Below are 14,883 nucleotides of genomic sequence, written 5' to 3'. Positions count from 1 at the left end.
TGTACATGGGTTCTAGTTCTTTCCATCCTTGTCTGCTTATCTTTTGTTAGATACTATGTTCTTTATGGATTTAGTTTTTAACATTTACCACCCCTGATCAGAGCATAAGCACCATAGCACGGTGAACCCCCACGTTCTTTATCCCATACCTCCGTACCTATAGCAATGCCTGACATGGAGCCTTGCAATAACTACTGTTGAATGGAGAGCAAACAAGACGGTGGGCCAAATACAGTAGGACAGTAGCCCTATGACAAGAGCACAAAAGGAATCCCATTACTTCCTCCTCACTGTTGCCATTTTTGGTGTTTGTCCTATTTTAGAAAATGATTACAAAGGAAAGCTAGCCAGGTGACTCAAGCTAGGGCTCACAGGTAGACAAGGTCTCCCACCAAAAACACCGTAATGCCGAGTCCAATCCTTGGCTTTCTTGAGTTGGTCAGGAAATATATCTTTCAATAGATGTGTTTATATGAGAGTGCATGACTGGGATTCAACAGCTCTGATACTAACCCCAGCTGTAGCCCTTAATTATTAGCCGTGTGAACTAAGGTAAGCTCCTTCCCTTGTATGAGCCATGATTTCCTCACCTTAAAATTAAGGGTTGGCCTGCAAGGTGTCTGAGCCCCATCCCACCCATTGCCATTGATTTGAACAATGAATGCCAGTCATTCATTTGCAGGTGAGCTATACCTAGAGCCTGGGTGAGTCCCCAGAGACGCTTCCTCCTACCAGATAGTCCACTCTGGAGATCTGGAGAGGAAGTTAAAGCTCAGAGAGGGCTTGATTAGCATAACATATAGGACACAGGGAGTTGACTATCGTCAAGGAGGATTCTGTTAAGCCATGCTGAATGCTGCTAAAAATTCTTCTCTGATCAGAAAGAGGATTTGTATTAAAAGACCAGGACACAAAACCTAGATCTTGAACACTCTATTCACCAGTAATGGAAATTACTGGCTCAGAAATGTTGCTTCTTTGACTATTACTTTTCTTCAGCCGTTTTTCTTCAACCAGTGTTTAGGTCCCAATGATTAGATTTCAACTATCTTTAATTTATTCATACCCATCCATCTGTAAGAGATATTGGTATGAATATCAGGATTGTATTTTCCAAAGGAAAAATAATCTTACAAAAGGAATGTTTTTATAGGAATATTAAGGATGAATGTTTGAAATTGGGACTAGCCCGAAATCATGCATTAGTAAAAGATCCGTTCTATGTGCAAGATAGACCAATGGATTTTAAAGTAACGGGGGGGGGGGGGGAGTATAGTGCATTGCTTTGGTTTCAGACTCCAACAGATCTCTAAGAAATTATCATATGTTTAGTTTCAGTGTAATGTCAAAGAATACCCACACTTTTCTGAATAGGTATTCAAAGACCCCTCTCTTTTCCAGTGACATATCTCTGGGAGGCTAGATTGTTTTCTGTGTGCTTCATTAAACTAACAGGGGTGCCTGTCTGGCTTAGTCAATTAAGCATCTGCCTTCCTCTCAGGTCATGATCTCAGGGTCCTGGGATGGAGCCCCACGTTGGGCTCCCTGTTCAGCATGGAGTCTGCTTGTCCTTCTGCCCCTCCTTTTCCTCCACTCATTCTCCCTTTCTCTCTCTCTCAAATAAATAAAATCTTTTTAAAAATAACAGATTGCAACAGATTGAATGTAGAAACAGATATGAGAATCCATCTGTGTTCCATTAAGGTCAACATTAGAGATTTTACAAAAATGTAGAACAACACTACTCCTCTCACTAACTTTTGTTATGCAAAATCTGTTTTTTACAAAAGTTATTTATATTAACATGTATTAGATTTATTAAATGAACTGATATATTTTTAAAATATTTAATTCTAATTTCTAATAAATATGAGTAGATGTAATCTACATACAGAATTGTTTATAGTATATACAGGTCATAATAGCATTAAGTTAATTAAAAATAGAGCTACCCGATTGCACTACTGCAATTGCACCTCTGGGTATTTACCCCAAAGATACAGATGTAGTGAAAAGAAGGGCCATCTGTACCCCAATGTTCATAGCAGCAATGGCCACGGTTGCCAAACTGTGGAAAGAACCAAGATGCCCTTCAACAGATGAATGGATAAGGAAGGTGTGGTCCATATACACTATGGAGTATTATGCCTCCATCAGAAAGGATGAATACCCAACTTTTGTAGCAACATGGACAGGACTGGAAGAGATTATGCTGAGTGAAATAAGTCAAGCAGAGAGAGTCAATTATCATATGGTTTCACTGATTTGTGGAGCATAACAAATAACATGGAGGACATGGGGAGATTGGAGAGGAGAAGGGAGTTGAGGGAAATTGGAGGGGGAGATGAACCATGAGAGACTATGGACTCTGAAAAACAACCTGAGGGCTTTGAAGGGGTTGGGGGTGGGGGGTTGGGGGAGCCAGGTGGTGGGTATTATAGAGGGCACGTATTGCATGGAGCACTGGGTGTGGTGCACAAACAATAAATTCTGTTACACTGAAAAGAAATTTAAAAAAAAATCAGATAGTAGAAAGGAAAACATTTAAAAGAGGGGACAGAAAATAAGACTGAAGACTCAAAGAAAATTATTTCCAACCAAGAATTCTATATCCAATGATATAACCAGCCAGGTCAGAAGGGAGAAACGGGGCATCTAACACAGGAGCCAGGAGAAGTACTTCATCTGGGTGGTGTTGGGAGAACCCAGCAAGTGTGGAGATCAGGTTAACCTGTTCAGGAGAGGGCAGGAGGACGAGGGCTCCAGCGGGTGATGACCAAGAAAATACAACCAATGGGTGATCGGATGTTTGAACACAGGGAGGCAAAAGTTACACTCCCAGCGCAAAGTCTGAGGATGAATGAGTGGTGTGTACTTAGAAAACGAAGCACAAAAAAAAGGTGGAGGCGTTGATTTTAACTCCAGGGAAAACATGGTTGTACAAGAAAGGAAATGTAATTATGGTGTGCTCCCAAGCTCAGCTGAGGATCTATCTTTACAGTCTTCAGAATGTAAGCTCTGACTTTTAATCTAATCAAATTTCATACTAGAAACAGTTGAGATCAGACAAGAGGAAATCTGGGAAATTAAGAAATAAATAGTATCTCAAATTGAAAAATGCCAAAAAATGCTATATTGGCATGTTTCGAGCCATGGATAGAAAGAGCAAGATGTTGAGAATGCTTCTTGAAAGTGGCAGTAGAGAACGGGAAACAGAAAATAAGAGACTGCTTGTTTTTATTATTTAGCTTTACTATTTGACTTTTTTTTTTTTTTTTTTTTTTAAAGTAGGCCCCACGCCCAGTGTGGGGCCTGAACTCATGACCCTGAGATCAGGAATTGCATACTCTACTGACTAAGCCAGCCAGGCACCCCTATTTAACTTTTTCTTAAATATGTAATATACCTCTAATTAAAATAAACATTTAACATAATAAAACATGTATTAATATGACTTATAGAAAGTGCAATTTGGAAATGCGTTACCATTTAACTCTGTGATGCCCTTTGACCCAGGAATTCCATTCATAGAATTTTACCTAACAGGAAGTGGGTTACATTAATCATCCTATATCCACACAATGACATAGTATGCAGTTCTGTAAAATAATGTTATTGCCATTAAAAAATAAGACAGGTTTTCATCTGAGGAAAGATCTTTCCTCCCAGCATATCTTTCCTTTAGAGCACTATCTCCATTATAATTTTATTTTCTTTATTTTTTTAAAGTAAGCTGTATGCCCAGCATGGGGCTTGACCTCATGACTCTGAGCTTGAGAGTCCCATGCTCTACGAACGGAGCCAGGCAGGGACTCCCTCTCTGTTTATAATTTTACATTTGTTAATGTGATCTTTCATGGAATTCCAGTGGATTCCAAGCTCCAGGCACTCAGGGACTGTATCTCCTTTGGCTCACCGATATATGGCACTCAGGGACTGTATCTCCTTTGGCTCACCGATATATGGCACTCAGGGACTGTATCTCCTTTGGCTCACCGATGTGTTTGTTCTTATGCCTTGCCCAGCATTTGGTACCTAGCCAGCTATTTGATGAATGAATAAGTAAGTGTATATGAACAGGCATACAGACGATGCCAACCATCTAGAAGACTTGAATGGCAGGCAGGGCTTATCTGTAGGTGGGAGTGTTAAAGGTCAGACCTGTGTTTAAATCCCTGGGGTACCATGATCTTGGGCAAGTCCCTAATCCAAACCTGGGCTATAATAACAATAGGTCCTCAGTTATCCAATTAAATATGATTCCTATAGCAGTTGCCTCCTCTGGACCTGCCTGCTCTCCCACCTCAAGAGTGTACTTTGGCTTTGACCATCGTTAAACCCTTACTTTAAAAAAAAAAAAAAAAAAGATTTCTTGTAAATGTCATATGAACCTGTAGACCTCTGAGTCACATAAAATGTTCTCAATCATCAGACTATAATCTAATACTTTCTGGCTTATTTATTTATTTATTTTAGTGAACTTCTACAAGATTTGGAAAACTGTGAAAATGATCCTGTGGCCATAGCAGAATGTTTTGTGTCCAAGGTAAGCAGGGTTCATTTCTCTGGGCCAACCAAGACTTATGCAGACTGCAAATTGTTTTCATTTTCAAGTTAAAATGACTGGTTTGTTCCATACTGGATGAAGTTAGCCACTAATCTCTCTCACTCTTTTTTCTTTTTTTCCACTAGCAAGGAAAAAAAAAAATAGTGTTACTGTCCCCAGTAAGTTAGGAAATGCTAACTTAGTAGTTGTCTAAGAACGTGTAACATTACTAAATGGTGTTTATGCATCTTTCCTAGGAAAGAAATTTGAGCATGGTGGGGAGGAAAATCCAGAATAGAATAATGTATGAAAAATAAATATACACAGAATGCCTCAAGACAAGCTACAAAAATTTGTTAGAATCTAGGTATTTTATCTACAATATATATGGCACTAGTCTAGGCTGTATAATTATCATGGAGGGGGAAGCTGGAGAGAGGCAGATCTTTCATCTTCATTTTTAAGCTCTTCTATCTTAAAAATGCATTTTCCTCCATGTTTCTTAAGCTGATTTGATGGTTTAGAAAAGTAGAAGGGTCTGATTTTGAAGCTCATGAATCGCCAGCTCCGGCCCTGCACGAGGATTCTGAAACAGACCAGATAATCCTTTACACTGTTTTCCCACATGCTACCTTCTCTATGCAGAATCCTCCCAAGTTTCTCTTAAACCTGCACCAGCTTTTGTTTGGAAACGGTCCCGTGGAAATTATTTTGCAGCAAAACGTCATGCGATTTCCACAGCGGTGCTTCAAGGGCACAGAAGTGTGAGCAAGGTCCTCACACTCATTTAGAGCTGCAGAGTGCACTGTGAACTTGGAGATGCCGGACGTGGCCCAGGACTTGTTTCAGGGTCATTTCCTATAACCACAGAGCCATCCAGTGGTTTCAAATCCAAACATAAGGCTCCGGGTTTTATTGAAGCGTAATTCCTTAGGGGCGGAAGACAAGCTTGCGCATAAAACCCTCATGACTGTGGGCAGGGGTGAGGAGGTCCCCGTGTTAACATGTGAAATGTACACGCATGCTTCCACACACAATTCTCGTCCTGTGTTGCCTGGTTCATAATGCATTCCCATAAAGGGCAGGAATTTGAAAAAGAGAAGGAAGAGGGAAGAGAGAGGAATGGGTAAAAAGATGGGCTGTGTATATCAAAGAAGATACGTTAGCAGAGCCACAGCACGTAAACAACATGGGAGCGATCGGAAACGCTCCGGCTTTTACCGGTAACTGTAATCACAAGTTGATTAAAGACGGTCCAGCATAGGCTTAGCTCCGGCTTAATTATTCACATAAAAGTCTGTTTATGTGCCACGTTGCCAACTCCCAGATCTTATTTTTTCATTGTAATAGTGCCAAGTTTAATTAGAAGACTGACTTCAGCGCTCCGCACTTTCACATGGAGGCCGGGCTCTGCGAGAGGCTGTTTGGGGCTGGCCCAACCTGCCTCTCACTCAGCACCCTGAAATTTAGAAGATGTTACGTTTTCTGTAGCACAACCAGCTGCTCCACTCTGGGGAGGAATGGAAAATTGCTTTAATTGAGAGGCCATTAATGAAAGAGGGAAAGCTGGCGGTTGACTCCTGCTTTAATCTGAATCACTGGGGCTCACACACGGATTCATCTTTGACCTTGCTTTTGTGGCATGTGGAGGTTACAGAAATCCTTCCTGACAAAAGGAGACTACGGTCCTTCTTACCTGCTGCTTCTCAAAGCACAAGGGGCTGCAGGGGCCACTCGAGAGAGAGACAGAAGTAAAAGTTCGCCTGTGGGCAGGCCGAGCTGTCTTGCAGCGGATCCGGCTCCCGTCGGTCTGCTTGGAGGGGTCCAGAAACACCTGGAACAGGTTTCCTCGCTTCCCTGAGTAGCCTCCACCCTCATTTCTGTCTCTTTTTCTGGCTCTCAGCTGGGCTGACCCTAGGCAACATTTAGGAGGGAGACAGGGTTTATCTTCAGGGACCCAGCCTCTCCTGAACTCCTCCTCCCCCCTCCCCCTTCTCCCTTCAGTGCCCAGGCATGCACACCCACGCACGCACACACCCTACCCACTTACTGAGATTATCTTCAAGAAAGTTCGACATTGAACATTTGTATCATTGGAGTGAATTCATGTCCGTGTTACCTCCCCCAGGTGCTACTTACATACTAAGCCTTTCTCATGTGTCCAAGGAAAACTTCTCAGGAATCAGTGTGTGTGTGTGTGTGTGTGTGAGAGAGAGAGAGAGAGAAAGACAACGAGACAGAGAAAGAGATGGACCCCATAGCAGAAGAAATCCTAAAACCATACAGATTTCTTTACAGCAGTTACTCAGCCAGTAAACAGCTGAGCGCCCCATGTGCCCAATCGGCCCACCCTAATTACCTCTTTTATTTGGTTCTTTCATATTTTTGCATCTCTAATTACAATTTGGCAGAGTTGAATCAGAAAGAAATACCTATTTTTATATAATTTCTTTATCATTGTCTTCTTCCCCCTATTACTTCTAAAAAGGATTTGGGATAGTATATATATTGAATAAAAGGCTTTTAAGGATTAACTCGGAGCTACTGATTTTTGTATAAAACCATTGTTTGGATTGTCCACAGAGCTTACAAATCTAAGCTTAAAAATGCATTTGATTCTACATTAAGAACATGGAGCTGATGGAAATCAAAACAATTTAATATTGGAATAAGCCATGAGATCACAAAATGCACAGCCATTCAGTTGTGCAGAAGTCTTGGGGCTTTATTGGGAATAGGTGTATGGAAGTCAGGTGTATGATGTAATTTAGATATATTTTCATTGAAACCATTATTTTTTTTTAAGATTTTATTTCTTTAGAGAGAGTGTGCAAGCAGGAGACGGGGAACGGAGGGCCAAGGGAAAGGGAGAATTCTCAGCAGGCTCCTTGCCCCGGAGTGGAGCCCACCATGGGGCTCGATCCCACAATCCTATGATCATGACCTGAGCTGAAGTTAAGAGTTGGATGCTTCACTGACTGAGTCACCCAGGCGTCCCTGAAACCATTCTTTTTAAGTTTGGCATTTCAGGTGATCCTAAAGGTCCCTAAACTTAAGGAAAGTCAACCTGAAATGAGCCAACCCCATGTTTAGTCCAGTGGGAGACAGGCAGGGAAGAAGCAAGAAACTCAGAGTGTGTGAGCAACCCTCAAGAAAGGCTCCATCTGACTTTAATTTACTAAGGACCTTGGGCAAATCACTTTGTGGGTCTTGTCCACAGAGCCAGGGCCGGACGTTCCAGGGCCTTCAGAGCTCCACAGCTCTGTGGAGCGTGTGAGTGTGACACATGTGTGGGCCCAGGGGGACCAAGAACAACCCAAGACCCCATATGGAGAGAGTCACAAGAAACTGGGTGCCAGGCCCCAGGGACCTAATACTTTTCCAGGAGAAACCAGAAGTCAAGATATTTCCATCTTCCAACTTTTGGAAACTGGCGGCAACTAATTTAAATTTTCATGAAATACTATGTTTGACAATCTGGCAGCATACACAGTTGGCGAGGCCGTGGGGAAACAGGCTTTCCTGTAATTGTGGAAGAACAGAATGGCACAGGCCCCGCAGAGGAGAATTTAAGTGTATCTAGAGATATTACATTTGAATTCATCCTGTAATCCAGCAGTCCTCTTTCCAGAAATCTACTCTACAGGGACAGTGACAAAAATGCAAGTGTAGGTAGGGGTGCCTGGGTGGCTCAGTCAGTTAAGCATCTGCCTCAGCTCAGGTCATGATTCTGGGGTCCTGGGATCGAGTCCCATATCGGGCTCCCTGTGAGTCTGCTTCTCCCTCTGCCTGCCACTCCCCCTGCTTGTGCTCTCTTTCTCTCTGACAAATAAATAAATAAAATCGTTAGAAAAAATCAACTAGGGGCGCCTGGGTGGCTCAGTGTGTTAAAGCCTCTGCCTTTGGCTCAGGTCATGATCCCAGGGTCCTGGGATCGAGCCCCACATCGGGCTCTCTGCTCAGTAGGGAGCCTGCTTCCCTTGCTCTCTCTCTCTGCGGGCCTCTCTGCCTGCTTGTGATCTCTGTCTGTCAAATAAATAAATAAAATCTTAAAGAAAAAAGAAAAGAAAAAATCAACTATAAAATTAAAAATTGATCACTGATAAGGAATGGAGGGATAGACCAGAATGGAGAGGAATAAAAGCTAGGCTTCTTTGAATATGCATTTTCTTATAGAGTTGACCCTGAAACCGTATAATTATTATTTTTCATCATTATAAAACTAAAGTTTAATTCCAAAAATTGAAAGCAAAATGATGAGTGTCCTGATACAGCCACTTTGTGGCATAATCACCCAGAAGAAATCCCCATTGATTTTAAAATAGACAATGGAGAAAACACAGCAAATGCATTTTTAACCATTGTCAGTAATGATATCAGATTTGGTGGTGTTGGTCTTATTATGCTGAAATCAAGGGAATTGTGGGATGAAGCAAGGGAGTGTTTATGTTCACGTCATTGATCTGGATTTGGTAGGAGACAGAAAACATGGGGTAAACATGACGCTAATTAAAAAAACTGTAATCCCGAATCCATTTGCACGTTTGAACCAAGAATGTACTTCATGTTTAAAAAACACCATCTTCCTAACTCTGTCCACTGAAAGGGCCTAGGAATAATGATTAACCCAGTGGCGAGACCATCTCTAATACCCTGACTGTGGTCTCCAGACGCTGCTTGCACCCAAAAGGAATCAGGGCCCCGTGAAGAAAGAGTGTGGGGCAGGAAATGTACAAGGTGATCTGGAACATCTTGTCATTCCAGAAAACAAGGACATCCTGGCATCTGTACATCAGGTCATAAATAGAAGAGGCTCCTGCTGGCCCAAACAGGATCATTTCAGCATCAGTAAAGATAATTAATGAAAAATAATGGAACCCCGCTAAATATGTTTATATTCATGAATCACAGTGCTTTAAAAACCCAAAGTGGTTGCTAAAGAACCAATGTGTTATCTTGAAAATGAAAGAAGGGGCGCCTGGGTGGCTCAGTGGGTTAAACCTTCTGCCTTCGGCTCGGGTCATGATCCCAGAGTCCTGGGACCGAGCCCTGCGCCCGCATTGGGCTCTCTGCTCAGCAGGGAGCCTGCCTCCCCCTCTCTCTCTGCCTGCCTCTTTGCCTACTTGTGATCTCTCTTTTTGTCAAATAAATAAATAAAATCTTTTAAAAAAGAAAAGAAAATGAAGGAAAAGAATCGAGCCTTCATCCTGCCTTTCCCATAGCAACTATACACTGTAGGGTCACAGTTAATAGAAGGAAGTTCCCTTTTTTGGAAGGATTCTGGCTAGTGAATGAGGAAGGAATAGTGGAGTCAGAGATAGTCACCATCTGGCAGCTCCCCATGGATTAATGGGTCAGGCGACAATGACCAGTAGTGGTCAACATCACAGAAAGAGAGACAGCCAGGTGTTCTGGGCCTCCTGATGGAAGCACAATACAACTATGGTGTATTCTGGCCAAACTATGGAATCTGATCTATTCACACCTCCCCTGAACCACACCAGTACAACTATTTTAAAAAAGGAAAATTAAGAAGATGGGATATTTGCATAGTGACTGTTGAATATTCATATTGTAGAATTATTTAAATGTGATAATGGCACTATGGTGATGCTTCTTTGTAAAAGTCCTTATACTGGAGATATATACTAGAGATAAGTGCAATGCTCTGACGTCTGGAATTTGCATCAGAGGGATGGGGCAACGGGAGTATGTGGGTGGAGATCCTGAGTTACTGTTGGGGTCAAGTGATGGATACTCAGTGATTCCTTATACCACCTTCTCTACTTTTATATGTATGCTGGAGACTTTATAATACAATATTTTAAATCCAATCCTAGTTAAGTGAACAGAAAAAATTCTAAGTAGACATTCCTTTTAAATAAGAAAAAAATTAAAGCATTAAAATTACAAAAAAAAAAAAATCACTCTCTTGGAGTCACGTGTGAACCTAGCATGAAGTATCTTAAAAAACAAAATAGAGGGGCACCTTGGTGGCTCAGTGGGTTAAGCCTCTGCCTTCAGCTTAAGTCATGATCTCAGGGTCCTGGGATCGAGCTCCGTGTCGGGCTCTCTGCTCAGCGGGGAGCCTGCCTCCCCCTCTTTCTCTGCCTGCCTCTCTGCCTACTTGGTATCTCTCTCTCTGTCAAATAAAATCTTTTTAAAAAATTTTAAAAAGAAGTAAAAAGAGCAGAATATGAAATATCACCAATTAACCTAATGTCTCTTTTTCATACTATAATTCCATGTTCAAGTTTACAAGAACAATGAATCCTGCTCTCAAATAATTTTCAGTTTGGTAGAAAAGAGGGGTATTCCACGGTTCAGCGAGCAGTATGTGCCAGATGAACATAGCACGGCCCCTACCTTGTAGGAACTCACCACCTAGAGCAGGAGACACAGGTGCAGAGAAAAGGTCACTGTCCTTTGGAAATGCTGCCAGAAATCTGGGTGTTGTGGAAGCCTAGAGTAAGAACAGTTGGCTCTGCCCAAGCTCTAGGGAGGCTCCTTGGAGGAAACAAAGCCTCAGTTCAATATCAAAGGACGCGTAGCAGCTATCCAGTGCAAACGGTAGGAAAGACAGTGGACAGAGGTAATTGTATCTACGAAGGCCTAAAAGTATACCGCAGTTTTCTTATGTTGTGCCCTGCACATACTTCCGCCATGTTCTTACCACCATAATTAAATTATCTACTTCTATTTCTCTTTCCCTTTGTAAATCCACTGGAGGACTATATGTACCTGGGGCAGGAACCTTACTTTCCTCCTCTTCCTTTTCACTTTCAGATTCACCTAACACAGCAGGTGCTCAGCAAGTGTCTGTTGACCTCCAGGGAGTTCAAGTGTAGGGGGATTCTAGTACAAACCAAGGTAGACAAAAAGGCATAGGTAATTGCCACGGGGGTTCAGATGGGCCTGCGTGATGAGAGAGCCCAGTTTATGGTTAGGAACAATATTTCTTTTTTATTATTTTTAAATGCCTATGGATGCATGTGCTTTTTTGCCTCTGAAAGTCTCTTTTGTGTCCTTGCAGAGTGAAGAGTTCCACATCTACACGCAGTACTGCACCAACTACCCAAGGTACACATTGGCCATAAGCAGTAGTGCCTCTGGGCATTTGCATCCAGAGTCAGGTCGAGAGGTCTGGCGTGTGCTGGTGGCAGGTGGTCTGCACCCGGCATGGCACTGAATGCCATGGGGAGATCGCATGGCATGCTGAGAATGGGTGACGGGGTACACAGGTGGGGATCCATTCAGCTGAGGGACTCCCGGCAGAGCCAGTGGGAAGGATGTTATGCAAGAGAATAAAAAGATCAGGAGGCATCCTTCAGGGGAAAACTAAGTGAACCGGTTGTGCTCAGCTCGAATTCTTGCCTGTGCTGCATGGCATGCTTTGAAGAATTTGAGAGGCACATAGAATGAGTTTATATAATCTAGCTGGGGATAAATATCTAATATTTTTACTATAGAAGCTCTGGGAACTATGTAAAAAGGACTTCTCATCTCCCCTGCATTGTGGCTTCAGTTTTGCTGATCTGGGGAGCCACACAGGAGGGCATTTGAGGGAATGTCATATGGACAATATCAGGACCATTTCAGTAATGGAGCCAGGCCGAAGGTCAATGTTGTCATTTCTTTTTTTCAGCAAAAAAACTTTTATTGAGCGTTTCTTGAGTCCTAATCACTGTGTTAAATGCTACCAGTGAAAAATGTTGTTGAATATAACTTGCACAATAGTCCAGAGATGTCAAGGGGTTCCAGAAAACCGAAGCATGCATCCCAGTGCGAGCATGTGAGGATAGGTTCTCAGTGATTGCTTCCTCATCGTCACCCTGTCCCAACCCAGCGTATGCATGAAGGAACTGAGACTCTCACAGTTTGTTGATTTTATAAGGGCCGCGCAGGTCATGAGTGGCCCAACTGGGATGTGAATGGAGATTTCTCCAACCTTGGACCTCATGCTACTACATCCTTGTTAAGTTTCTCAGCAGAACTTGAGTCGTTCTCTTAGGGGACCAGCCAGGAAGATAAGAGGGACCTACTCTGTTGTCTGTCTTGGTGGAAACATGTCTGTAAATCTAAAGGGGGTGGCAGGATCCACCGGCAGGCTGCCCTCCCCACCTCCACAACTACCACAGCAGGGAACAACAAATGGAATACCTGCTCAGAAGTGGCCCCAGAAAGCCAATTTGGACCCAAAGTCATGAAGCCAGAGGCTGAGACTTATGTACAAATACTTTCCACTGAAGATCTCTAAACACTGTTCAGGATGTTGTGCTGTGGGGATGTATTTGGTTAGTGGCCAACTGTGCTTTTCCCAGGTTTCCCTAAAAAACAAAGAAAAACCATAAAAACCCACATGCCAATTGGTACAGCTATCAGCATATCCTTATCAGTAGACACACCCGGAGTTTACACAGCTTCACTTAAGCAATAATCTCTCCTACAGTAGTGGTTTCCACCTCTGTGCTGAAGGCAGCAAAAAAAACTGTCAGATGCCCCAACCAAATCCTGTGAACTGGAAGCTAAAATCCAACATGGCACCACATCCTGATCCCGAGAAACCACAGACTCGGCCCTCAACATCTCCACTCCTCTCCAAAGGGAAAGGAAAACAGAACAAAAACAGAAACATTCAAACTCTGAAGAATCAACCCATTTCTGGACCCCATTATCAGTGTGGGAGACACTAGAAGGGCTTGTCTGGGGGAGTCTGTCGGCAGAAATTTCATGATACACAAGTCATGTGAAGAAACGACTTCTGAATTTACAATTTGGGAAGTTTATATTAAGAAGAGTTTTCGGACTTATAAGAAAGGAGGGTCCAAAACAAAGGTAGATTTTTCTCTATGAGGCTGCTTCAGGGTCAAAGGACAGGCAGAATGGTTCATGCGAGAGCACCATGGAGTCTGGTCCCAAGCCCGCTTTGCGTTGGCAGGAAATGGGAACTAAGATCCTAGCCTTCTAGCAACTTTTAGGGGGTTTTTGAGCATCAGACTCAACTAAATGCAGTTGTGGATAGGAAAGACCAAATCAACAAAGACAAAGTAATGTAGTATGGACTTAATTGTGTGTCCTAGAAACTAAAGATACATGAGAGAAAGGGGTAGGAAGGGGCGTCTGGGGGGCTCAGTTTGTTAAGCAACTGCCTTAGGCTCAGGTCATGATCCTGGAGTCCCGGGATCGGGTCCCACCTCAGGCTCCCCGCTCAGCGGCAAGTTTGCTTCTCCCACTGACCTTCCCCCTTCTTGTGCTCTCTCTCACTCTCTCAAATAAATAAATAAAATCTTAAAAAAAAAAAAAGAAGAAGAAAGAAAGAAAGAAAAGAAAAGAAAAGAGAGAGTAGAAAGTCCCAGGGAGGAAAGTTAAGACCAGTCTCCTGGAGAGGAAGTGTTTTCTATTTTGGGTTTTACAGTATTTTCATGTTTTCTTTTTTATTGTGGATCTTCAACTTTGAGGAAGGAAAGAAACAGGTTAGCCAAGAGATGCTCGCAAATCACACTCAGGGAAGCAGGCATGCCCGGTTCTTGCCTGGTGGTGTGATTTTCATATTCACAAAAAATATTTTGCTCTTGGCCCCCTGTCTCCAGTTTGCTTTCTGAAGTCCCGGTCTGCTACCCTCCCCCATACAGTCTCACCAAGCTAAGAGTGCCGGCCATCACAGCCCATCTGACAACATTTCTTCTCCCCTTGGATCCAGGCTAGAGATACTGAATGTCGCCGGCACACCTTGACAGATGTCCACCTTCTTCATACCAGTCACGCCCCAGCAGTTTCGCTGGGAAGAGACACAAGCCCTTCCTCCTTTCCCCAAGGAGGGGCCCAGGCCCTGTCAGGTCATTGTCCTCAGCTGTCTCCCTGGGCCCTGAGCCCAGAGTTCAGTGAGCGCCTCCCAATCTGTTGCAGGTGTCCTGTCCTTGGGCAGGAGCTGAAGCCATCAGCTGGCCAAAGGACAACTGGGCAGCCAGTTCTGGCTCTGGAAGAACCTTCAAAAAGACCCTCGGCTACCTGATAAGGAGTCGTTCTGAAATATCAGCTTCTGGAGGAACTAAACCCATTTGGACAGATAATTCTCAAAGCACATGGGCACAAAAGCAATTCTAATAGGTTCATTAGGAGACCTCCATCTCACTTCCTTCCAAGGACTCTTATTTTGTTGTTTGGCTCTAATTTTCTAAATTAATCCTGAAAACATATAACTGACTTGGGGAGAAAGGGGCCGAAATCACTTCCACCTGCTTTCTTCTAAATTATGAGACCATATGATTTTAATTTACATGTGTGTATGAGACTCGACGAGCTCACTGGCTTTCATGTACAAGATACAAACACCGTTT

The 14,883-nt window shown here is 43.0% G+C and overlaps 1 protein-coding gene across 2 annotated transcripts in view; it reads left to right on the top strand.

Annotated features, from left to right (window-relative positions):
• PLEKHG1 (pleckstrin homology and RhoGEF domain containing G1) overlaps positions 1-14,883 on the top strand; it is a 216,535-nt gene that overhangs the window by 169,836 nt on the left and 31,816 nt on the right. For both annotated transcript variants that reach the window (XM_059176782.1, XM_059176780.1), the window contains exons 4-5: positions 4,477-4,546; positions 11,580-11,626. In XM_059176782.1, coding sequence (XP_059032765.1) covers positions 4,477-4,546; positions 11,580-11,626 — 117 coding nt within the window. The remainder of the gene's footprint in view (positions 1-4,476; positions 4,547-11,579; positions 11,627-14,883) is intronic.

This window comes from Mustela lutreola, chromosome 6 (genome assembly GCF_030435805.1).
Source record: "Mustela lutreola isolate mMusLut2 chromosome 6, mMusLut2.pri, whole genome shotgun sequence".
Taxonomy (NCBI): Eukaryota; Metazoa; Chordata; class Mammalia; order Carnivora; family Mustelidae; genus Mustela; species Mustela lutreola.
Note: the sequence above shows the minus strand (reverse complement) of the source record. Positions and strands in the feature narration are given on the sequence as shown.